A 25,431-nucleotide genomic window follows, 5' to 3' on the forward strand; every position below is an offset into this window, starting at 1 on the left:
TTTCAGTGTCTATTTATTTTGAGAGAGAGAGACAGGGCATGAGCAGAGGAGGGGCAGAGACAGAGGGAGACATGGAATCTGAAGCAGGCTCCAGGCTCTGAGCTGTCAGCACAGAGCCCGACACGGGGATGGAACCCACAAACTGCAAGATCATGACCTGAGCCAAAGTCGGATGCTTAAGCACTGAGCCACCTAGGCACCTCCTATTCAGAACTTTCTATTCCTGGGGTCTATTCTCCAGCCCTCGCCCAAAAGACAGCCCTTTGGGGCTTCAGCAGGGACCACTTGGGATATACTGAGTTCTTTTATTTCTGCCATCCAGGGCATGAGAATGCAGGCCTCCCACCAGTGTAGACTTTGAGTCTCTTTCCAGTTTCCCTTCCCCCATTATCAAATTGATAATAATGCAAAAGAACAAATCTAGTGCATAAGCAGATTGCCAACTTGGGAGTGAAAATAGCAGTCTTCACTTCTTGTGTGTCCTAGAGATATTCCCAAGTGTCTAGGGAGTTCTCTTACCACCCTGCCCACCCCCACACACACACTCAGAGATGCATAAAAACACCCTCTCCCTTGGCTTAAGGGATGGAATGGTAGAAATTGCCATTGTACTCTTCTCGGCAGCCATATCAGTGCTCAGATTATTTTTTTCTTGTTATTTTTCATGCAACACATCCGTGGGAAGAGATTGTACCAAGTGAAGGAAACTAGCCTGTTTTCAGACCTCTAATTTTAGGCACTGTATAAATGCATACGGTAGCTCTCTTTAGAATGTTATCAGAATGTGGAATATTTAATTGTTTTCGGGTGGTAGCTTTAGCTGGATCCGAACACAAGAAGACAAATCCCATTCAACTATATAAAAATTTAATAAAATTTTTTCTTCAATATGTGAAAACTTTATTTCCAATTTATATCCTTTCAGAAGCCCCATTAATTTGAAGGGTGACTGGTGAACAAACACATTTTTCAATAAATTATAATGTAATGTTTGGATTGGGTCACAAAAGTGATATAAAAATAAAGATCGAAATTTAAAATCTCTGCATCAAAAAGGTATGTTACTTAATAACAGGATCTAATAGTTGAAATTCTTATAGTGTTTTTTTAACTATAACTAATCATTGGTTTTTTTTCATGATTTCTGCATTTTGTTTTCCAATCATTACGACTAAATAATTTTTCACTACAAACTAATTTTTCACACCTCTGTAAGTACTCTTCTGTGAATAACATATTATCTTTATTCCCAATGAATTAATTTCAAGGAATTAATTTCAATATAATATTTATTGTATGCTGTCATTTTGACTCTGGCTTTTCAAAAGCTGTCTTTATAAGCTGTAGAGTACTTATGGTTGTATCAATAGAACATGTAAATGATAATGATGGAACAATTATCACTTTTCTGCGCCTCATTAATTATTTAGATTTCAACACAAGTGGCCCTCGTGCTTTCTTCTTTTATGAATGTATGGTTAGAATGAAATGAGACTTCCAGGTTATATAATGGTCAAAACTTCTAGCTTGCTCTTCTTAGAGGTAAGCATAAATACTCCTCACATTCATCTCATCTCCTAATTGCAGGCAGTGCTTGCTTCATATGCTCTCAGAGTGGCTCAAGCTCTGTGCCTTTGGAGGGAATGTTACGTAAAATATTTTAATCTTTCTAATTCACTCAGTGACTACCTCCAAAGGGAGAAAATGCCATTTTATTATGTGCCTAAAAGAAGTGGCTTACCAAATAAACTATGCAAAGGAATCCCACTATTCATGTTTCTGGTCACCAAAAACCCATTGAATTTTTCTTCCTAAACACAAAACGCATTCACTCCTTCCCGAAAGACACAGCCCCAGTGCTTCCTCCAATCCCGACATCCAGTTGGATGCACAGTTTTCCCTACAGTGGGTCCAGATGTCGGTCTTCATGGTGGAAACCAGTGGCCTCCATACCAATGCGTACTGTGGCATGAGACAGGTACGGAGGCCACTGCTGTGTGGATGGGCCTTTTACTTGATTAGGAACCCATGTTTCTCCCTGGGGGGAATCACCAGTACATGATTACCCAAAACCCATGATCTCACTTTCTGGGAGTTTCCTGACTTCTGTTTTTCTGCCTTGACTTGACATCTGAAGCGAACATGGTAGTATATACTCTCTCTAGGAGCTAAGAAGTTTTCTCAGACAGCATTCTGCCCTAAAAACTCAAGTGTTGTATACAAGCTCCAAACGCCTTTCCTCAACTGTTGTGAGAGCAGCTTACTATCTCTTTCATAGTGTAACTCTTTTTAAAAGCATAACCCATTTTTAATTTGTTTGATCTTACTTTGTTCCATGTGCCCATAGTTATGTCCACATTTCTTTTCTAGAAGTGCTTCCCTTGAATTCTAGGCCTCTTGCTGTTTCTCATTCAGACCTGGAGCAGCCAGGTGTGGTAGAAGAACCAGCCCTTTGGTATCTTCTCCCAAAGCTATTTCTCCAAATGAACAGATACACTGGACATCACACTCTTGGCCAGACCTTTACTCCAAAGACTTTTCAGCCATTCAGAGGTTCCAAGAAAGAATATATAACTCGAAGTCTTACACTGTTTATTCTTATTGGAGTTGACTTGGAGTTGAGAAGCCATTGCCTTTTTCAACCTGGAAAGGCTCCAGTTTCTTGGATACAGTCTATTTCCTTTTAGTCTTTTTATGTACAGAATGACCAATTCATTTCCTTAATTCCTTGCCAAATGCAGCTACAGCCATTAACACTTGCTGCCAATATTCTATTTCCAAGTCCTCTCCCTACTTCACTGAATTTTCTAATGCCATCACCAAGTTATCACAGGTGATATTTTAGCCAAATAGTTTACCACTGCATAGTATGGATCAGCATCTTTCTGATATTCCTTGACAGTTTCATTATCCCTTGCAGACTGACCATCAAGACAATGATACCATTTAATTTTTTTGTGATAGCATCACCTCACTTCTATTTCTTTCTTTCTTTTTTTTTTTTAAATTAGGAAATGTGAGGTATGCAGCCATAGCAATCCCCAAATCTTAGCGCCTTCGCCCTTTAAATCTTTTTCCACTTACCCTGTGGATCTGTAGAATGGCTCTGTTAATCATGCACATCAGGAATCTAGACTTGTGCAAGCCCTGTTTTGTTACTTGCTTTTATATCATTGCATCAGTGGGAAGAAAACAAAGAATTGTGCACCTAGCTCTTACAACTTTCGTACAGTAATGTCACAAGGAATATCTACTCACAATTCATTGGCCAAACCAACGACTAAACCAGATGTCAATGCAAGGAGGTTCCATCATACCATAAGCCCCAAGGGAAAAGAACGAAAGAATTTGTTGACTAGCACTAATAATTGTTACAGAGGGAGCAGCTGGAGACAATGGAAACATGTTAGAATGCTGTTTTGCATACTCCAAAAAAGATAGGGTAATAAAATACATAAATATTAGGAAGTATGAAGAGACTTAAGATGGGAAATAGAATGATAGCATCTGTTAAATGTACCCAAGTGTATCATATGGATTAGATGTGGACATGATTGCTATAAGAAGGTCCATGAAGAAGCTTTTATCTTAGTCCAGCAGTGACAAGGAAACAAAGAACTGTAGCAGTGGAAATGGGGAGAAGTCATTTGTGAGAAATACTTTAATGTTCCATTTGATGATGTCATCTCTATAGATAAGAAAGCATTGACCACGCTAAAAAAGCTACCACAAATGCCTGACTCCGTCACTACCTAAATTAATCCTTTCTGCTGCTGCGTTGACTATTTGCACTAGAATGTGAGCAAGACAGAGAGAAATAGAGACTTTATCCCCAGGACATTAAATGGTGTTTTGCACATAATACGTATCAAAAGTTATTGATTGCTTGATTGGATCGTATGGCATGAGATGGAAGGTATGGAATGAGTTCGATGACAGAAGTCAAAGAAGACTCCAACTTTTGTTAGACTGGTTGAGTAAGAAATAACTTCCTTCTGATGGCCCAGTCTTCTGTAAAAATCAAGAAGACAGCCCTCTGCAGTGTGCAGTCAGTAGGGATTAGGAGACTGTCTGTGAACTCAGCCTGAGACCATATATGTAGGCCTTACTTTGCATTAATGAGGAAGTATCTCGCTGATTTGGGAATAAGTATATCTTTCCGCAGACTCCACCTTCATCACCAGGAGCTACGAGGAAGCCCAGAAGCACATTCTGTGCTCCCTAGAAAGACCTTCCGTCCCTGTCTCCCTTTAGCACTATCTGTGCACCATACTATCAGCATGGAGCCTTCAGGACTAATGTCAACATGCCCTTTATCCTTGTCACATAAGGTACCACGAGAAGCTCATACTGATAGGTCATCTCCTCCCTCCAGAATCTGATCCCCATGGAGCTCTTGTCTATAGCACTACTAACTTCTCACACACCTGCACAAACACTAATACCCTATCTTTATGCCACTATAACCAGTTATCAAACAAAATTCTTGATCTCACTTCCCCCTTCAGCTACTACGCTATTTCTCGTCTTCCCTTTATAAAAAACAAACTCAAACCCTGTGAATAGAGTTCTGTATCCACCTGTGCTCTGACTCCAGTCTGTGTCCCCTCTCTTCTATTTTTTCTTGTACCTATTCAGGATTCTTTTCTATCAGTCTAACAGGAACGCTTCTTGTTAAGGTAATCAATGCCCTCCACATTGGTAAATCTTGTGCTCAGTTTTTAAACTTCATTTTGTTTGAGTTTTGCTAGTATTTAAAACAGCTGGCCATGTGATACCTTATTGTGGTTTTAACTTGCATTTCTCTTATGGGAAGTGATGTGGAGCACCTTTTCATGTACCCACGGGCTTGTAGGATGTCTTCTTTGGAAAAATGCCCATTCAGGTCCTGTGCTCATCTTTTGATTGGGTTATTTGTTTGGCTGCTCTTGATTTGTATGAGTTCCCTGGATATTTTGGCTATTAACCCTTTATAGGATAGGTGGTTGGTGAATATTTTTTTCCCATTCCATAGGTTACCTTTTCATTTTGTTGATGGTTTTGTTTGCTGTTCAGAAGCTTTTTAGTTTGATGTAATTCCACTTGTTTATTTATCTTTTGTTGCCTGTGCTTTTGATGTCAAATCCAGAAAATCATTGCCAAAACCAATGTCAAGGAGCTTACCCTCTATGTTTTCTTCTAGGTGCTTCATGGTCTCAGGCTTTACATTCCAATGGAATTGGAATCCATTTGGAATTGAATTTTGTGTGCAGTGTAAGATTGGGATCCATTTTCATTGTTTGCATGTGAATAACCAGTTTTCCTAACACCATTTATTGAAGAGACTATCTTTTCCCCATTGTATATTTTTTGGCACCTTTGTAGAAAACTAATTGGCCATATATACAGTTGGCAAAAGATAACAAATGCTGGCTGGCCAGGATGTGGAGCAAAGGGAACCTTTGTACACTGTTGGTGGGAATGTAAATTGGTACAACCACTATGGAAAACAGTATGAAGGTTCCTCAAGACATTAAAAGTAGAGGGGCGCCTGGGTGGCGCAGTCGGTTAAGCGTCCGACTTCAGCCAGGTCACGATCTCGCGGTCCGTGAGTTCGAGCCCCGCGTCAGGCTCTGGGCTGATGGCTCAGAGCCTGGAGCCTGTTTCCGATTCTGTGTTTCCCTCTCTCTCTGCCCCTCCCCCATTCATGCTCTGTCTCTCTCTGTCCGAAAAATAAATAAAAAAAAATTAAAAAAAAAACGTTGAAAAAAAAAAAGACATTAAAAGTAGAACTACCATATGATCCAGCAATTTCACTTCTGGTTGTATATCTAAAGGAAAAGAAATCATGATCTTGAAGACATAGCTATACTCCCATGTTCACTCCAATGTTACTCATAATAACCAAGATATGGAAAAAACTTAAGTGTCCATCAAGGGATTAATGGATAAATAAGATGTGACACACACACACACACACACACACACACACACACACACACACAGTGGAGTATTATTTCGCCTTTAAAAAGAAGCAAATCATGCCATTTGCGACAACATGCATGAACTTTGAGGGTATTGTGCTAAATGAAATCAGACAAAGAAAGACAAATACCACATGGCATAATTATATGTGGAATTAAAAACAAATAAAAGTCAAGTTCTCATAGAAATAAAGTGGAACAGTGGTTGTGAAGGGTTGGGGAGTGGGAGAAATGAGAAGGTTGGTTAAAAGGGTACAAATTTTCAGTTACAAGATAAATAAGTTCTGGGATCTAACGTACAGCATGGTGACCATAGTTGATAATACCATATTGTATATTTGAAATTCTTTGACAGAAATAGAACTTCGGTGTGCTTACACACACACAAAATTAAATATATTAATTAAAAAGGATGGATACATTAATTAACTTGATTGTGGGGATCTTTTCACAATGTAGACACATATCAAAAAATCGTATTGCACGCTTTACATATATTACAATTTTATTTGTCAGTTATACCTCAATAAAGCTAAAAACACAACAAAATTAAAAAGTCCTTGGCTTCTTGAAACCCTTTTTGTCCTTGCTTCGGCATATTATGCTATTTTTCATTTCTTCTTCCTTAAATGTCTGTTACTTCTAACCCTCCTTCTCTCTTCTTATCCCAGATCTCTCATCGTGGGAGAGCCCAGGTCTTAGTCCTTAAGTGGCTTCTTGTTTTGTCTATGCAAACAAGACAGTTGTTGGTCTCACATGGGCATATGGCTTTAAGTAATACCTACATGCTTTTCAGTCCACATTTATACATCTGATCTGAACTCCATTCTGAACGCTGGGGCTGTATATCCAGCCACCCATTCATCTATCCACTTCTATGTCTTATAAGCATCTCAACTTATTTCTACAACTGAGCCCTTGCTTTCTTCCAAATGTGCCTCTCCCACAATCTTCGCTGTTTCACCAGAAGACAGCTCCATTCTCCCCATTGCATAGGCAAAAAAAAATGTTGTGTTCATTTTAATTTCTCCCTTTCCCTCATACTCCAACTTCTGCAAACTTGCAAACATCATAGGTTCTCATGAATAAGTCCTAAATCTACACAGTCCTCATCCCCCCCACCCCCGTGTCCACTCTCTTGGAACACTGGGAGTTCCTTTGCCTGTTATCCATGGCCCCTACTTCTCTCTGATTCTTTTTACCCCTTTCTTTATGACGGTTATATTCTCTAACTCTGGTCAACACCTCCAAATAAATTCTTATTTGAGTCTCTTCTCCCTTAAGTACTCTGTCTTTTGTTTTTCACCTGTGAGTTAGTGCTTCTTCCACATCTTTTCTAGATTCATTCCACTCTTTATTTCTCTTATCTTTTATTCATTTCTATGCTTTGTTTTTGAATTTCTAATTCAAGCTGATTTTTTATAGCTACAAATGCTTGTTTGAATATATTCCATTTTTTTTGGAGTGTATACCCACAGTTTTCTTCTGTGTGTGAGGTGAGAGGTGCTTTTCCTAACGTGACTGCAACTTGTGTGAATTTTCATGTCTCAAAATCCGCAGTCCTTCTCCATGGACTTATGTCCTTTGCTGGTTCTTAGGACTGGGTGTTTTTTAACAGTCCTGGTTTAATTTAACTCTTCTCTGTTAGTACAGGCAGGTTTCAAGGATTTTGCTTGTTGACTTTGGTGAAGGAGGAGGGATTGTGAGTTCTCTGAGGTGGTGGCAACTTTTTGTCTTATAAGACCCGACATTTTCTACTTAACTTCTTTTTCTCTTAACTACCCAGTTGCTAAACGATACTTTCTCTTTCCTTTTACCTTTGTTCTTCCTCAGAAGCTGTGAAACTGGAAGACTGTCCCTGAAAATTACTCTGATCCCTCTCAACCCAATGTGTGCCCTGAACTCATGTTTGCCTTCTGTGTGGCCTCTGTTCCCTTACCTCACACACCCTTTCACGTCCCTTCCCTGTAGATCAGGTACCCATCTACCCAGTCCTCTCTCAGTGTCTGTGGATCCAAAGTGGATCTCCTCTCTCTGGTGGTGGCTCCAAGTCTCCCTTGGACCCTCTTGATGATTTGCCCTGCTGCCTTCTTGCTTAGTTCTTGTGGTATCTCTGTTCTCTGTCTTGAGACTTCTTTACCCCAATTTTAATAATCAAGAAATCCTCAATTTCCTAAGCTTCAAGAAGATTTAATCACAATGTGTTCCTTCCATTTATGTGTGTGTGTGTGTGTGTGTGTGTGTGTGTGTATTTCTCATTTTTTATGGCTAAAATCCTGTTCAATTAATTTGTCTGCTTGAAGGTGTTCTTAATAGAGAGAAATAGACTGTTTGGACTTTGTATTGGTTTTGGTGTTCAATGACTAACATAACAAATCACCACACACAGCAGCTTAAAACAGTACAAATGTACCATCTTACATTTCTGAAGAGCAGAAGTGCAACACACTCTCACTTGGCAAAACGTAAGGTGTCAGCAAGGCTGTGTTCCTTTCTAGAAGCTCTGGGGATGACTCCACTTGTAGGCTCATTGAGATTACTGGCCAAATTCAGTTCCATACTCAGTATGAGCTATTGCCAAATGCTTTTGTAATAAATTTGGCTGTGGAGATAGAAAGTTTTAGATCCCTATGTGAGTTTAGACTGTAGTCTTAGAAAACCATGGCACTGGCAACATTTCCATCTTCTAGCACATAGCTCTCCTCTTTCTTGTTTTGCTTACCCCTCCCAAACACCTCAGGATTGTTGCATAGAAGGGAATTACTTTTAGGCCTTATGAGAACATGAGTACAATGAAAGCTCTCGACAGCATCTCTCCCTCAAAAAGTTCTCTGCTTCCTAATTGTTCTTGTGAGAAGCTTAAAGTGTGTGCATCGAATACTCTCTTGGTATCCATGAAGATTTCTGCAGATTGGAAAGTATTCCATCCTGATGCTGGCTTTCCATCCCAGAAATGCACTTATTCCTAAGCTGGCCTTCAGTGTTGCTGCAAAAGGTCCTTTCTAATCTTGCTTTCTCGGAATGTTTAACATCCTGTTTCCATCTTTACAACACACACACACACACACACACACACACACGGTATATCGTCATTTTCAGACTATTTGTGAGTCTCAATTTCCATTCTTTCTTGTTTTCTCTGAATTATGGCATCTACTGGCTTCCATATTAAACCATTTTGCAACAACTTCCTGCCAGGCTAAAAAGCAGCCCATTTGGTGATTCTACCATTTGCCACTATTTGTCATTTATTACTTTGAAGGACAGGCAGGAGCAATTTTCTGTTTGGTAGCATCTGAAAGTCTCACCCGACTCCCCCCAGTTCACAAAAGGAGAGAAATAGCGATTCTGAATTCAGAAATCTGATGTATCAAAATGCTGTTAAACTAAGGAAAATAAGGAGCACCTGGGTGGCTCAGTCGGTTGGGCATCAGACTCTTGGTTTGGGCTCAGGTTCTCGCGGTTCGTAAGTTTGAGCTCCGCATCCGGCTCCGCACTGACAGTGTGGAGCCTGCTTCCGATTCTCTCTCTCTGCCCCTCCCCTGCTCATTCTCTCTCTCTTTCTCTCTCTCTCGCTCTCTTTCTCTTTTTCTCTCAAAGTAAATAATAAAATAAAATAAAACCTTTAAAAATTTGAAGGAAAATAAGTTATGATTGTGGGCATCAAAGATGGAATAAACAGGTAATAATTCCTTTTCTTTGGTTCTAAGTTGACCTTTACTAAGATCAATCTAAAAATTTGATCAAGTGTTTATCACATACAGAATCAGAGAACTTTATACAAGACTGCCATTTTGACATAAATACCACTAATACAGTAAAAGAAAAAGACAGCCTAATAAAATAAGACACATTTTGAATGGGACATATTTTAGAATTATTGAAGTTCAATAGAGAACCATATTTGGTATTTCTCCCTTCTCCTCCCTAATCAAAGATGTCTTTTTTATCTAGATTAGCCAGCTGTGAATAACAAAAGTTATAATCTTCACTTAAGTGGTGATGAATAGAGACTTCAGAACAAGCAGCAAATGACTACTGCCCAAATTATCTGCTGCATTTGGTTCTAGAATCTGTCTGAAATTTCTGGGAATTAACTGCAAATCACATCTATTTACTTATTCCACATTTGTTAATTGGTTTCCATACCCAGGTGTCGTGCCAGGATCTAGAGGGACTGAATCAATGTCTCCCACATTCCAATATCTTAAATATGCTAATTGGGAAAGGCAGACGGATGAGTCATGATATACAGGGGCTCTGGGGAAAGTATGTCCAGAGTGCAAATATAGAGGAAGGGTGCTCAATCCAAACATGGATCTGAAGAGGCTAAGCTGAGGATCTCAGATTTGAAACAAGTTTTAAAAGATTATTGGGTGTGAGGGAATGCGGAATGGGGCAAACGAGGCCCCTCCGGGGAAAGGAAATACATGCAGTTTCTACTCAGAAAAAGAACACTAGAAGGTTCTTCAGTCTTGAAACCAACCCATCCTAGCAATCTGACTTCAATGTATCAAGCTCTTTACTGTGACCTGAAAACAGAGACACGTATTTGTTGAAAAAAGTGTTTAGATTTTAACCGGTTTCTTGTCTTCCTATTACAGAAAAAGTGAAAGGAAAAGTCCATAAAATATCAACAAGGCCAGTTAAGTAACAAGTAGGTGCCAATTTCCAAGAATGAAAATCCTCAGGGCGCCTGGGTGGCACAGTCGGTTAAGTGTCCGACTTCAGCCAGGTCACGATCTCGCGGTCCGTGAGTTCGAGCCCCACGTCGGGCTCTGGGCTGATGGCTTGGAGCCTGGAACCTGTTTCCGATTCTGTGTCTCCCTCTCTCTCTGCCCCTCCCCCGTTCATGCTCTGTCTCTCTCTGTCCCGAAAATAAATAAAAAACATTAAAAAAAATCCTCAACAAAGCATTGTATATCTTAATAGGTCTATAAATTTCCTATAGCAGTACAAGAGATCTTTGTATTCCTTAAGCACAAGTCTGCATGGGGAGACGTTTTTCTTCGCTTTCAACCAAAGCGTGTAAAAAAATTAAAAAGACTTTAATAAATAAAATAAAAACTACAATAAATTTTAATAAAAAGGACTTTAATAAAGAAAATAATAAAAACTACAATAAATTTTAATAAATATAAAAACAACATTTATCACCAATCACACCAAATCTGCACAGAAGATAAGCACTGGCTATACTTAAGAATTGCTAGTTTTGGTAAAGACATGAGGATTATTTTACCTATGTCTTTCCAAGATTATTAACAAAAGCTAAACCCAGTGAGAACTACGTGCAGTGGTTTATTATTTCCACACAAAACTAGCCTTGCATCTTATAGTAAATTAACATGAAACTGATTTGGTGTTATTTTTAAGTTTCATTTTGTTTAGTGCTGTATGATTTTGGCTGATGGCCATTTTCCACATATGTGATGGAAATTTTTTCACTGTTTTCAAATACAGCCTATTTTGGATCATTTAACTTTCATGTCATTATCCTAAGGCTCAAATTTAAGGAAAGTAATAAAGCTGACTCTTAATCATTTATTCAGTAGGCATTAATTAAGGGTCTGCTTTGGTAAGACCACTTCTGATTCAAAGGGATACACAGCTATTCTGTCCCCAAAATTCTGGAGGAGGGACGGAAAGATACTTGGGGAAGGGCCATCCGCCCTTGACTGTATTTCCATTTTGCACTTAGTTCAGTCTCCCTTCTCCATTTGACTGGTTATCCCCAAACATCTTTCTGTTTTTTTCTTTTGGAAGTTACCTAATTTCATTTCACTAATGGGAAATCTCCATTTCGTGAATCATAATGAAAAAATGATTTGGGTGCCAGTTCTAGAGGAAAAGTTACTTACCTGAATTAAAAACGTGAGCATAGCTGCAAGCTGTCTGAAAAAGACATTGTCTGGAACAAACATTTCTCTCATGAAGAGAAAACATAGAAAAGATTGTAAAACATTTCTGTGCCTTTATTCCTTTATAAAGAAACTTAATTATTTACACACTATGGGCAGGTGGAAGTTTGGAAGATGAAACGGAAGACAAAAGGCCCTGAGTCTGTGGGAAAATAAATATTTTAAAATGCAGTGGGTTCGGATTATTGCATTTGTATTTAATCGCGTCTGTTCCACAAAAATAAAATAGAGGACGGTAAAAAATAGAAGATAATTCAGAGGAAAACACTACTTAAATAATAATGGGATGAAAGAAACTAACACACCGTAGAAGATTAAAGGACGTCAATACATAGTTTTCCTAAGGACAAACAAATAAAAAGTATAGGTGTAATTATTTGAAAGGTGACTATCAAAAACAGATTAAAAAAATAATAAAGGCTTGTATAATACTTAAATTCAGCTTATCTGGAGCAAAACTATTAGATCAAGTGTGCAGACTCTAAGGTTTAATATGTTTGAGATAAAGATTTGGGGCTGATCTAATTGAACTAAATAGCACAGTAGTCCCCCCCAACAATCCACTGGGGGGAGGGGTACGTCTAAGAGGCCAGTGGATGCCTAAAACCAGGAATAGAACGAAACCCTATTAGACTGTGTTTTGTCCTGTACAATCATACCCATGATAAGGTTTTCTTTACAAATTAGGCATACTACAAGATTAACAACAATAACTAATAATAAAGTAGAACCATTATAACAATATACTGTAATAAAAGTCATGGGCATGGGGTCTCTCGCCCAGGACCTTGTCCTGTATTCGCCCTTCTTCTTGTGATGATGTGAGATGATAAAATGGCAGTGAGTGACCGTAGGCGTTGGGACGCCGTGCTAGGCCACTACTGACTTTCTGGCGCTGTGTCAGAGGAGGGCCATCTGCTCTCGGCCATGTTTGGGTAACTGAACCCATGCCTCTGGGGGGCGCTCCTGTACTACCAAAGCATGAAGAGAGGCGACAGAGCGCTGTCTCTCAGCGTTTACTGCGTGACCTCAGGGCCGTCTGAGATGTCACTCCCAGGGCCCAGAGACTCCTTTCCATCTCCGCCCCTGGCCACCCTCCTCAGCCCAGCCCGGTTCCTCCAGCACACTCCCCAAACACGTTCACACACTCACACATGCCCTCACACACTCACACGCGCGCTGGCACACAACCTCACATGCAGACACGTAGCTTCACGCATACACTGACACACCTTCACACTCACGTACTGTCACAAATCCCCTCCACACTAACACACCGTGAAACACACACACTCGAATGCAGTCACAGACTCACACCCGCTGACACACACAGATATGTACTCACAGATACCCCACACCGGCAAACACACATTCACACATATACCATCACACACACACTGACACACACACTGACATGCACACACGCCCTCCCCTTCTTCGTGCTAGATCTGCAGGTCCCTGATCAGATTATTGCCAAGTTGCTCAGCCTTTGCCACGGCTCTTGGGTCCTACGGGCCAAGCCAGCAGCCCTGCGGGGCACCACGTACTGGATGCACCTGCCCCCCCCTTCCAGACTCTAGAATCACACACAACAGAGACTGTGTTTTTCATGCAACCCCAGCACCGTGCCGGGCTTCTAGTGAGTTCATAGTAAATGTCTGTTAGAAAAAAAAGTGAACTTTTCCTGATACCTGAATTTCAAGGGTCTCTCTCTCTCTCCTTCCCTCTCCCTCTCTCTGTTTTCTCTCTTTCTTTCTGAAATGGTTTATAGTTGTTTTTAATGTGACTATATGTACTCTATTACTTTTATTGTTTCTACTCTTATATGCTACTACACTATGAAAATGCTGAAGCAGGGGCGCCTGGGTGGCTCAGTTGGTTGAGCGTCAACTTTGGCTCAGGTCATGATCTCGCGGTCCGTAAGTTCAAGCCCCGTGTTGGGCTCTGTGCTGACAGCTCAGAGCCTGGAACCTGCTTCAGATTCTGTGTCTCCCTCTCTCTCTGCCCCTCCCCTGCTCACACTCTGTCTCTCTCTCTCAAAAATAAACATTACAAAAAAAATGTTTTTAATAAAATAAAATGCTGAAGCATTGCAATTCTTAGGATTCGACACAAAAGACATCTTTACCTGCTGGCAGAAGCCCATGAATGCCTCCCATTTCTGTCCTGCAAGACCTCCCTGGTTCTTAGAGAGATGCCACACTGAGTTCTACTTGAGAGAAGAGTTTTAGCTTCATAGAAGCCCTTTACTATATGGTTGTTTTCTTTGTCTTATTAAATCCTAAGACAAAGAAAAAAAGCTAACAGAAATGAATAACACATTTCTTTAACCTCTGGGCATGCACTGACTTAGTATTCAAAGGGAACACTGGCACAAAGATGTTTGTCATATTTAACATTTTCATTTTTATCCCAAACAGCATACTAGGTATCCTCAACTCCATCTGTGGAGTACCGGAGATAGGATCAGGTAGAATCATGCCGATGTTAATTGCATGTGATTTTACTGATGAATTAAAATTGTGGAGTCCTGGGATATATTGAAGATATAAAAGTGTAAAAAGGGAAAGAAAATAGTCATATTGTCTCCCTTAACAGAAATTTTAAGGATTTCTAGAGCCATAGAGAAATTGGCTTAAGATTTTGGTTTGTTGTTAGAAAAGTTTTCAAAACATTTATAAACTTTATAAATCAAATCTCATCTGTCTGATGAAAATCATTTCCAGTACATGCTGTTGCTGCTTCTATAATTTTTTTTTCAGGAATGCTGGCAATTCCCTCACTAGAAAAAAAACTTTGTTTTTGGAAAGCTATGAGCCTCAGCAAGTGCCCCCCCCCTTTTTTTTTATTAGCGCCCTTGTGACTGGGAAGGATTATTTTCTGGGTTTCTGAGGAGATGCCTAAACAGCAAGACCCAGCCTCTGAATTCCACCTGAGCAAGAGGCCAGGGTCACAGGAGGATCTACTTCCTCTGTGACTTAGTAGATGGCATGTAGAACTGCTGAGAGGATGGTCCCTGACATATGCAAAGCATACCTTATGTAAAGAAAACACCTGGGGTGTCTGCGTGGCGCAGGGGGTTAAGCGTCCAACTCTTGATTTCAGCTCAGGTCATGATCTTACAGCTTCATGAGTTCAAGCCCCACATCGGGCTCCACACTGACGGTGCAGAGCCTGCTTGGGATATTCTCTCTCCCTCTCTCTCTCTGCCCCTCCCCCTGTCTTCTCTCTCTTTCTCCCAGAATAAATAAATACACTTGAAAAAAAATAAAAAAAGAAAACACGTTTCATGACTAGAGCATGGGAACTGTTATTTTCATCAGAACGGTACCCTGTGCAAGACTACATGCTCTTTTTATTTTCTAACAATATTTTGTGGTCTTGATAAAGCTAAAACTAAATGACAAATTTGACCTGACATCTCATTGATCAAACCTGTTTGTGATGCTAAGACTGAGTGACTAAGCACAGGAAGGAAACATCACCCAGGTTTGATGGTGTTGACCGTTGAGCACAGCAGTTGGTATTCAAACCCCTGGAGTCAAGAAAACCTGTCACAGGTAACTTTTTATGGGGAGTTTAAAATGCCAAGGCAAAGGTTGGAATGTCATCTGCGGAGACTAACAGATTTGAAGGCAATCTATATTAAACTGCTGTAGTGCAGATTTATGCTACATGGAAAAGTCAGAAATTTCTCCGGGCAGGTGTCGATGGAAAGTTCCCACCCAATTTCTGCGCAGCGATTTTCGGGCTTGGCCCCAAATCTTAAATCTCATAGCCGTTCTCAAGTTCTTCATATTATAGTATCTACAAGATCCGGGCTTCAGTTCTATCTTGGTGCCAACCAGTGATATGAGACCCAGGTGCGACACTAACCCTTACCCACCTCACCCACACAGGGCTTATATAAGAATCAAATTCACTGATGTTTGTGAAAGTGTTAGATACTATAAGATTCTGTGTAGGTGTAAGATGTTCTAATGTTTCAAGCAAAGAAGAAGCTTGCAAATATAAAGAAGTTGGAAGATAACCAGTATCTTAGATAAATTGGAGTTTTCCGAAAGGGAAAGTTACTTTGAATATCCTATCCCGTTTTTGTTTCAAAGATGGACAATTTTTGATGTTTACAAAAGAGAAGCTATCACATTCTTGTGCTGATCTTTGATTCATTGCAGTTCAGAATGAAGGATCAGACCTTCAACCCATGCAGATCTAAGTCACTTTCAGGAAAGCATCTTCTTGTTTATTTTAATCTGGCATTTTTCAAAGATTCATTTATATATTTTTATTTTATATTTAATTAAGTTTTCTAAGTACTCCCCCTCCAAAAACTAAATTGATCTTAAAGATAAATATCCTATGATTTCACTCATATGTGGAATTTAAGAAATAAAACAGATGAACATAAGGGAAGGGAAGGAAAAATAAGATAACAGACAGGGAGGCAAACCGTAAGAGACTCTTAAACACAGAGAACAAACTTGAGGGCTGCTGGAGGGGAGTAGAGTGGGGGAATGGGCTAAATGGGGGATGGACATTAAGGAAGGCACTTGTTGGGATGAGCCCTGGAGGTTATATATAAGTAATGAATCACTAAATTCTACTCCTGAAACCATTACTGCACTGTATGTTAACTAGGTTAGATTTTAATAAAATTTATATATATACATATGTATATATGCTAGATAATACATATTCTGACTGTTATTCATAAGTAAGAGAAAGTACATTGAAATAATTTAAAATCACTTTATAATGTTGTCATGTCAGCCCATGGGAAATAACTGTGGGGATTTTTTTTTTCACTCCTTGAATATAGCTTTTGTTTTGCCTTCTTAAGGCAGAGTTTGAACTCTTCCCACCTACCCAGGGAAATGGTTCAGGAAATAGCCTTCTTGTGTCGTGCCTGTGAAGCGCACTCTGACTTTGATGGCGTGTGCTCATTTTCAGAGCTGGAGGCTGAAGAATGGTGCAAACATCTCTGCATGGAGTGTCTGGGGACACGGCTGAACGACATCAGCCTTGGGGAGCCCGACCTTCTGGCAGCTGGAGTACAGAGAGAGCAGAATGGTAAGTGTGAGTGGCCTTCCGTTATTTAAAGTGCACTCATGGTTGTCAAGCTCTGAGACTGGAAGGGGCCTCAGGAATCTTTCAGACCAATCATTATGCGAGGAAAGGACACTGATCCATCCAAGCTGGTAAGAGGCTTTCCCAAGTTGCCTGGCAACTGGGAGAAAATACTAAGACACAACCCAGGCGTCCTGACTTGTGGCTCTGTGCCATTGTGATGTATCAAAACAAGTAACTAATAAATAACTCAATATATATTAGCTTTTGAGTGTACAACATTTCCATATTATCTCCTCTGAGAGTCGCTGTAGGTTTTGAGTCTGTTAACAAATGGGTTTATCTTGCTACTTATCAATAGATTGTAGGGACTTTGGCTAACACCATGTCTTAGCTGAGGCTGCCATAGACTGGCTTCAACGACAGGAACTAATTAGAGTTCTGGAGGCTAGAAATCCAAGATGAAGGGTCAGTTTCCTGTGAGGATCCTATGTTAGACTTGCAGGCAGACAGCCATCTTCTTGCTGTGCCCCCTTATGGCTAAGGGGGAGAGAAAGAGAAAGGTCTCTCAGGACTTTTCTTATCAGGGTACTAATCTCATCGTGGGGGGGCTCCCTCATGAGCTCATCCAAACTTAATTACTTCTAAAGATTTCGTCTCTAAATACTCTCATCTTGGAGGCTAGAGCTTCAACATGAATTTTAGGGATGCACAATTCAGTCCATAGCATACTGTACGTGGATGAAATATGAGGCATAACAAAATTGAGGTTTATGTGATACACATTGCTTACTTAACTACACTGTTCTCTAACCTAACACGCATTTCTTGATGTCTCTTAAGAATCTTTACTGCATGTTCTTTTTTTTTAACTCTTTATTTATTTTTGAGAGAGGATGGGGGAGGGGCAGAGGAAGAGGGGAACAGAGGATCTGAATCGGGCTTTGTGCTGACAGCAGCGAGCCTGACCCAGGGCTCGAACTTACAAACTGTGAAATCATGACCCAAGCCAAAGTCGGCTCTCAACCAACTGACCCAACCAGGTGCCCCCTGCATGGTCTTGACTACCACCTGTAAATAATGAAATTGGGATAATGTAATGATCTCCTCTTTCTTCGTTTCTAAAAATAATTATAATCATCACTAGATGACCTCATAGTGTGAAAATAGAAACTTTTCAATGTTGCTAATTTTTGATAGTGTTTTTGAAAAAGCTTGAGAGACTTGGTGAAACGTGACACTAATTATTAAAAAGAAATTCTGTAGAGGTACCCGGGTGGCTCAGTCGGTTGAGCATCTGACTCTTGATTTCGGCTCAGGTCATGATCTCATGTTTGTGAGATCAAGCGCCCGTGTCAGACTGCGGGCTTTCCCTCTCTCTCTGCCCCTCCCACCCAAAATAAATAAATAAACCTTAGAAAAAAGAAATTCTGGAATGATCTGTGGTTTATAAATTAGGTAGCACAGGTATAAGTGCACAGGATACACTTAGTGATCATGATCTTATGACTGATAATATGCTCACAGCCATCACTGTCTTTGCAGCCCATTAAAAACCATTATTTATTGTTTGTAACCTGAAAAGATGGATTTCCCCTGTTAATTGGCCAAGAACATATGTGGGCACAACACTTTTGCCTGTGCTGGTGGTTTTCAGGAAGCTACAGAGGCGTTTCTGCAGCCCCTCTTCCAGCTTCCAATTCATATTCCAGTTTCTCTCCCACACTATCCTTGGATTTATTTCGTCTCCCTGATTGGTTTCCTGAGAGCTTGAGCTACATACACAACATCCACACTGTGCTACTTAAAGCATGGTGTTCATCCACCATTTAAGGAAAGAAAGAAAAAAATCTTACTAATAAACATTCATCAAGTACTACATAAAGGAACTATGGAGAAAGTGACTAAATTAGGCCCTGTGGGTGGGAGCACCACTGGTGGTTCCTTTCATGTGAGTTGCATGCTTTTACTTTAAAGATTTGGGGTTGTATATGGTTTCCATTGGGGATAATGGATATGTGCTTCTTTGGCTTATTATGATTTTATTGTTAATTTCATGATAATGTCAGAGTAATTTGCAGAGAGATATAGCACAAGCAGTCACAGCTTTCCAAGTGTACGTCTCAGGCCATGGTCGAATGCGGGCTACACCCTTTACTGGGCTCAGACAGGTTACTAACACTTCTGATTTTAGTTTCCTAATGAGTGAAAATGAAATCATGATGGTTTAACGAGGTGATGTAAAATAAAGACTAACTCTCATTCTTAATCCAATTTTAAAGAGGCACAAGTATTTTTAAGTACAAGTAAAAACAAAGAAATCAAAAAGAATTCCTGTGTTTACTGAAGAATTGAAATTATAATAACATTCAATGCCTTAAGTGGGTTTCTTAGTTTTATTTTGTCCAATAAGCCAAACTTCACACAAAGGGAAACATGTGCTTTTAAAAATACATTTTAGAAATTTATGAGCAATTATTTAGTTAGAGAGGGTAGTATTTGGTTCTTTTAAATGACCTCCTAAGTACGTGATACCCTATAAGGAAATCGGCAATCTTCCTTAAGCACACACACACACACACACACACACACACACACACACTCTCATGGTCACTGAGACTCTTTAGGGTTCAACGCTAAAAGGAAGCTTCATGGATGGAAAGGTCTTCTTTTTCTAGAAATCACCTTCCACGTGGATGACTTTCTTTTTGAGTCCCAAGGCCATAGACATGGCCACTGCTCTAGGCTCAAGTCTGCATGTCCTTCCTTTAAAGTGTCTCAAGTTTAGATAATAACACCTTTCCTCTGCTCTTGGCCCATTGAGGGATAGCTAAAACTTTTTTAAATAGTCATTCATACCACAAGAGAAGATGAAAAGCATAAATCTTGACAGAATATCAGGATTACAGGCTCTACTATTGCTAGCTCAAAAAATTCCAGGAGACACACATGCATACACACACATACACACACACTTGCTGCCTGGGAGAGAAACACACACACACACGCACACACGCACACACACACACAGATTGACAGTTCGTTACTTGAATACCCTGATTTTCTCACTTCCTAATCAACAGACTTTCCTATAAATATGCTAATATGCTAATTCCATTTTAGGATCCCCTTGAAATAAATACCAGTAGTAGTCATGGTAAAGACAAAGAATGCTCCTCAGCCAACTTCAGCCCCCTCCCTTGGGCCCCAAGATTGTTCAGGACACACATATTCTTAAGACCATGCATGTGTTTATTTCACTATGTGTGGGGAAGTATTTATTGTTTTAGCTAGCTAATAAAGTCTTTTTAAAATAATCTTTTTTAAAACTGCCCTTTCGGGGGGTGTCTCAGTGGCTCAGTTGATTAAGCGTCTGACTTAGGCTCAGGTCACCGTCTCATGGTTTATGAGTTGGAGCCCCACATTGAGCCCTGCACTGACAGCACAGAGCCTGCTTCGGACCCTCTGTCCCCGCTCTGTCTCTGTCCCTCCCGGCTCATTCTCATCCTCTCTGTCTCTCTCTAAACAAACAAACAAACAAACAAACATAAAACAAATAAAATAAAAATGTCCCTTCAGGGCACCTGGTTGGCTCAGTCGATAAGCATCCGACTCTAGATTTCAGCTCAGATCATGATCTCACAGATTGTGACTTTGAGCCCCATGTTGGGCTCTGTGCTGACAGCATGGAGACTGCTTGGGATTCTCTCTCTCTCTCTCTCGCTCTCTCTCTCTCTCTTTCTTTCTCTCTCTCTCCCTTTCTCACTCTCTGCCACCCCTCTCCCCTGCTTGGTTGCACACACATGCTATCTCTTTCTCTCAAAATAAATAAATTTAAAAAAAATGTCCTTTCATGGCTTACAATCCCTATTCCAGACTCTTCAAGCATTTAACACTTCCTAAAATAAACAAAATCCTTCCTTTCCTAATACATGTTTGAGGACATTAATATGTACAGATTTGAACGATTTGTCATTAAAGATTCAGGTTTTCTTCCTAAGGCATTTTAGTACTAAATTATACAATTTATTTTTCATTAGAAACATCATTTTACTATTTTATCAATGATGTGCTTGGATTTAACTTGAAATGTCTCCAAAGAGATGAGATACATATGCCTCCAGAATCGATGTCAGAAATGACATTATTGTGGCCAGTGGTGATCCTGTGGTACCCTATCATCAAGGAAAGATTCACTCCTCAGTCTTGACCACAGCATTTTTCTTTTGACACTCAGAACTGCTTCTTCTCCTCTAATGTTTTTCTGACTTTTCACCCAGCACGGCCTTATTTACTCTGAGACTAGCTAAGAATAAACATTTGTGCAAATAATTTTTAAAGGTGTAATGTGTGTTGAGGAGATAAAAGTGGTTATTGATTAAATTCTTTGCCATAATCATCTTTATCTAGTGCTGTCAGCTGTTTTCATATCGACTCAGAATCCCACGTGGTGTAGGGGAAAGTAAACACACACACACACACACACACACACACACACTCATTCTCAGATTTCAGATAACACTGCCTCAAGAAAGTCCATATTAAGTAGACATTTTGAGCCTTAAATTCTTATGACTTCTAGAATCTTCGTGTCTTTTGATTCTATTTAAGATTGCCTCCACTGACCTTAGAATGTATGGTGTTACAATAATGGTTATTTATAAAGGATTCGCTATACATAATAGCAATTCTAGAAAACAGATGTTATGTATTCATCCTTTATAGCAGAAGTAAGCATCATAAACAAGAAGCAACACACTTGTGGGAAATTCCTGCAGTTGTTGTTGAAAGTGGACTCAGAGGGTATGTCCCATTTGCTATTGAGGCAAGAGATTGCCATCAGGAACAAAATGGAAGAACAACCTTAGACTTTGCCATCTATTAATGTGGAGTCAGATCTGAAGGTTTGATTTTATGTAGAAACTAGGGTTCCTGCTTACGAATGGACCAGAATTGGTACAAACCTTTACTTTTAGCCTAAGAATATGTATAACCTTCCCCCAGAACCAAAGCAGTATTCCAGTGTTGTTGCTAAATTATTTACCTGGGTTGCCATAGTGACTGTGCTTCTTATATTCCACTCAGACATGCTTGTATGTCACTCAGTCATTCAGTATTCACCCATCAAACATTTCGGAGGCTATGAAATGCAAGAACCAAGCTGAGGAAATGTAGAATTATATAAAATATGGTCATTACTTCTAAGGAGCTCACAGAGTAGTGAGGGGGACAAACCTATAAACAAGGTGCATCGATCATTGTTTTTCAAAATAATACTGTGTTACTGGTTGTGCAGAATCTCAATAGCATGGACCTGGAAGTGTATCTTTATCGTTCACGTACAGGTGGGTTGGCTAGGATTGTGCTGACTTAGGCGGGCTGCTGCTGAGATCGGTTCCAGGCTTCACGCGGTGTCCGTGTCTTTTCCGTATGTCTCTTACCCTCCTTACACTAATGGCGACCCAAGGCACGTTCTCAAAACAAAAAACAATAGGGCAGGAAAGAAAGCCGAAAGCTGCCACACGAATTAGGCCTCTGAACGTGTCATGTCCACTGATATTCCACTGGCCAGAGCAAGTCCTGTGGCTCAACCCAAGTCAGGAGGCCAGCAGGACACTCCACCGGGGAGGCCGTGCCATGAGTTAGAACCTACAATCTAATATGGAGAGGAAGTGAACTGAGAAAAAAATTATTCAATCTTCCACCTGAAATATAGTAAGTACATGCTAAAATAAAAATAAAGGGAAATGCTGTGGTATAGGTATGATCATACCTTCTTTTTTTTAAACTAATTTTTTATACCCCCAGACAAGCTTTATCAACCAGGCAAGTCTGAAATTCTTAATGCCCATCAATCGTTAAAGCCAATATTTATTTACAGGACTTTTCTCGTGTGGAAAACGACCAGTTAATGACAAAGCAATGACCACAGTAACAATACACTTCTCCCTATTTTAAGAGTCTTTCCCCAATTTTTCAAAAGTTATCTGGGGGGTGCCTGGGTGGCTCAGTGGGTTGAGCGACTGACTTAGGCTCAGGTCATAATCTCGCAGTCTGTGAGTTCGAGCCCCACATCGGGCTCTGTGCTGACAGCTCAGAGCCTGGAGCCTGCTTGGGATTCTGTGTCTCCCTCTCTCTCTCTGCCCCTCTGTTGCTCATGCTCTGTCTCTCTCTGTCTCAGAAATAAATAAACATTTAAAAAATTTTTAAAAAGTGATCTGGAATATCATATTCACTCTTATACATATTATTTATAACCAGCAATGAAAAGTTTTCCAAGTTTATTTTATTTTATTTTTTTGTCCATAGAATAACCCTGAGCAAAACCAACTTTTGCGTGGGGAAAAGAACCTGGACATACTTATGTTTGAACTTCTAAAATGCCATCCACATACCCTAGTATTTCCCAAAATGAGTTCCAGGAAATTCTACTACTATATAACACTGTTGTGGATTGAATTGCCCTCTCCCCTAAATAAGATATATCGAAGTCCTAGCCCTCAGTACCTCATAACGTGACCTTATTAGGAACAAGGACTTTACAAAGATAACCGAATTCAGATGAGGTCATTAAAATAAACCCTAATCCCATAGGACCTACAATATGTCCTTATAAAAAGATGAAATTTGGACGAGGACAGATGTGCACAGAGGGAAGATGATGCGAAGACACAAGAAGACAGTCATGTAACAGGCATGATGCATCCACAAGCCAAGGGAGGTCAAAGATTGCCACAAAACACCAGGAGCTGGAAGTGAGAAGGATTCTCCCCGCCAGAGCTGCCAACACCTTGATTTCAGATTTATAGCCTCCACAACTATGAGATATTAAATTTATGTCTTAAGCCACCCAGTTTCTGGTACTTGGTACGGCAGCCCAGGGAAACTAATACCAAGTCTGTATGATGGTCACAATATACATTCATGGAGCAAAGCTTGAGATGCTCTATAATAAAGATCTTGTTTGACTTTGTATATTGCAACATTTCCCAAGCTCGGTTTACCTATGTGAATCTTTCTACGTGTAACATGCGGAACTTACAACAAATTAAATACATTTGAAAATGCCAGTATAGCCAGCAGAGGTGACTATCAATCTATAACTGAAAGGCGAATGTGATGGGAAGAGCCACCCCAGAAGGGATAAGACGACATTCCCAAATGCGATACCAAATCCGGCAGTGGCCACACTGTTTGCCTAGCCTCGTGCTGCATTGTTTTAATTTCACTATCGGATGGATAGAGACACTGTATATAATTAACAAGCCTGGTTACAACTACCACTTTCCCCATTTGGCGGTCCTCGACATGCACTACGAGGGAATAAAGGCCAATGCCATATGTGTTTCTGCTTCGTTTTGCAATAAGTGCTTCAGGGGAACTAAGGATGCTCTATGGTGCTTCTGCACCACATTGCCTCAGCACAATGATCCATTTGTCAGATCATAACCATGTCATTGCAAAGTGAGATGCTTGCTCTATGGAGACACCAAGATAGTTCTGTCCTGTTTCCTAGGCCCTGGAAACATTCCCTGTACACACAGAGAACAAAGATGCAAATTTCAAAAACATTTGTAGTTCTGTGACAGAGGAAGCTTTTGAGGGGAGAATGATGAGTCCAGAATTACTGGTATCTCCCAGCTGAAGGCCAGAAGAAAATAAGTTTTGTGACTTTGAAAATAAGTTTTATGGTGAGGAAGAAGTAAATGCCTTGCCTGCCCCCTTTCCGTGGGAGTGTGGGTGGACAGAGATACATGTTTATGTCTCCTCATATCAACTGGATATTTCTTCAAGAGTAAATGCTAGGATTTGATTTTCCATATTAGGCTTCATGAGAAGCATGGGAAGAATAGTGGGGAGATGTCAGCAGAGCCCAGAGAGGTGTAAGAAGACAGAGAGAGTCTTGTCTCAAAACTCACTGTGGCCTGGAGGGGTGCCCGAGTTCCCACGGGCCCACACTGGACTTCTGACAGGGTCTGGGAGCAGAAGTTGCCATATCCCAGGAAAGTAGAGTGATGGAACTTCACGCGCATGTGGATATATACAAACCAGATAAGGGGACTCCCGTTTCCTCTGTGGACTCCTGTGACTGTCAACCCAGCCTAGATGAAGAGGCAAGGACACTCCAAGATTGAACTTCGACCCCAGATTAGATTAAATGAATCTTCCCTTGACAGGAAACAAACACAAACGTACACACCCGAAAGAAAAGAAAACCTTGATTTACTCAACCTTGAGTAAATCAAGGTTTTCACTTTTTGATAGAGTCAAGTTTTAATGAACCATTTCTTTTTCCTGTCACAGTAAAACAAAGTAGCATAGAGTGTGAAAGTCCAGCATGGAACCTGATCAACAAAAGTAGCCAAGAAAATTCAGTGTATCATTGAGTTCTATTCCACTTCTAAGTTCTGGGGCCAGGATCAAGTTACAGAAATTCTCTAAATCTCAGCCTCCTACTCTTGAAAATGATCATGATAGTA

At 40.2% G+C, this 25,431-nt stretch overlaps 1 protein-coding gene across 1 annotated transcript in view; it reads left to right on the forward strand.

Moving 5' to 3' along the window:
- The window catches only part of DOK6 (docking protein 6), a 371,728-nt gene that overhangs the window by 192,561 nt on the left and 153,736 nt on the right, over positions 1-25,431 (forward strand). Inside the window, exon 4 of the mRNA XM_023242093.2 lies at positions 16,835-16,954. Within this exon, the coding sequence (XP_023097861.1) occupies positions 16,835-16,954 (120 nt within the window). The remainder of the gene's footprint in view (positions 1-16,834; positions 16,955-25,431) is intronic.

This window comes from Felis catus, chromosome D3 (genome assembly GCF_018350175.1).
Source record: "Felis catus isolate Fca126 chromosome D3, F.catus_Fca126_mat1.0, whole genome shotgun sequence".
Classification (NCBI taxonomy): Eukaryota; Metazoa; Chordata; class Mammalia; order Carnivora; family Felidae; genus Felis; species Felis catus.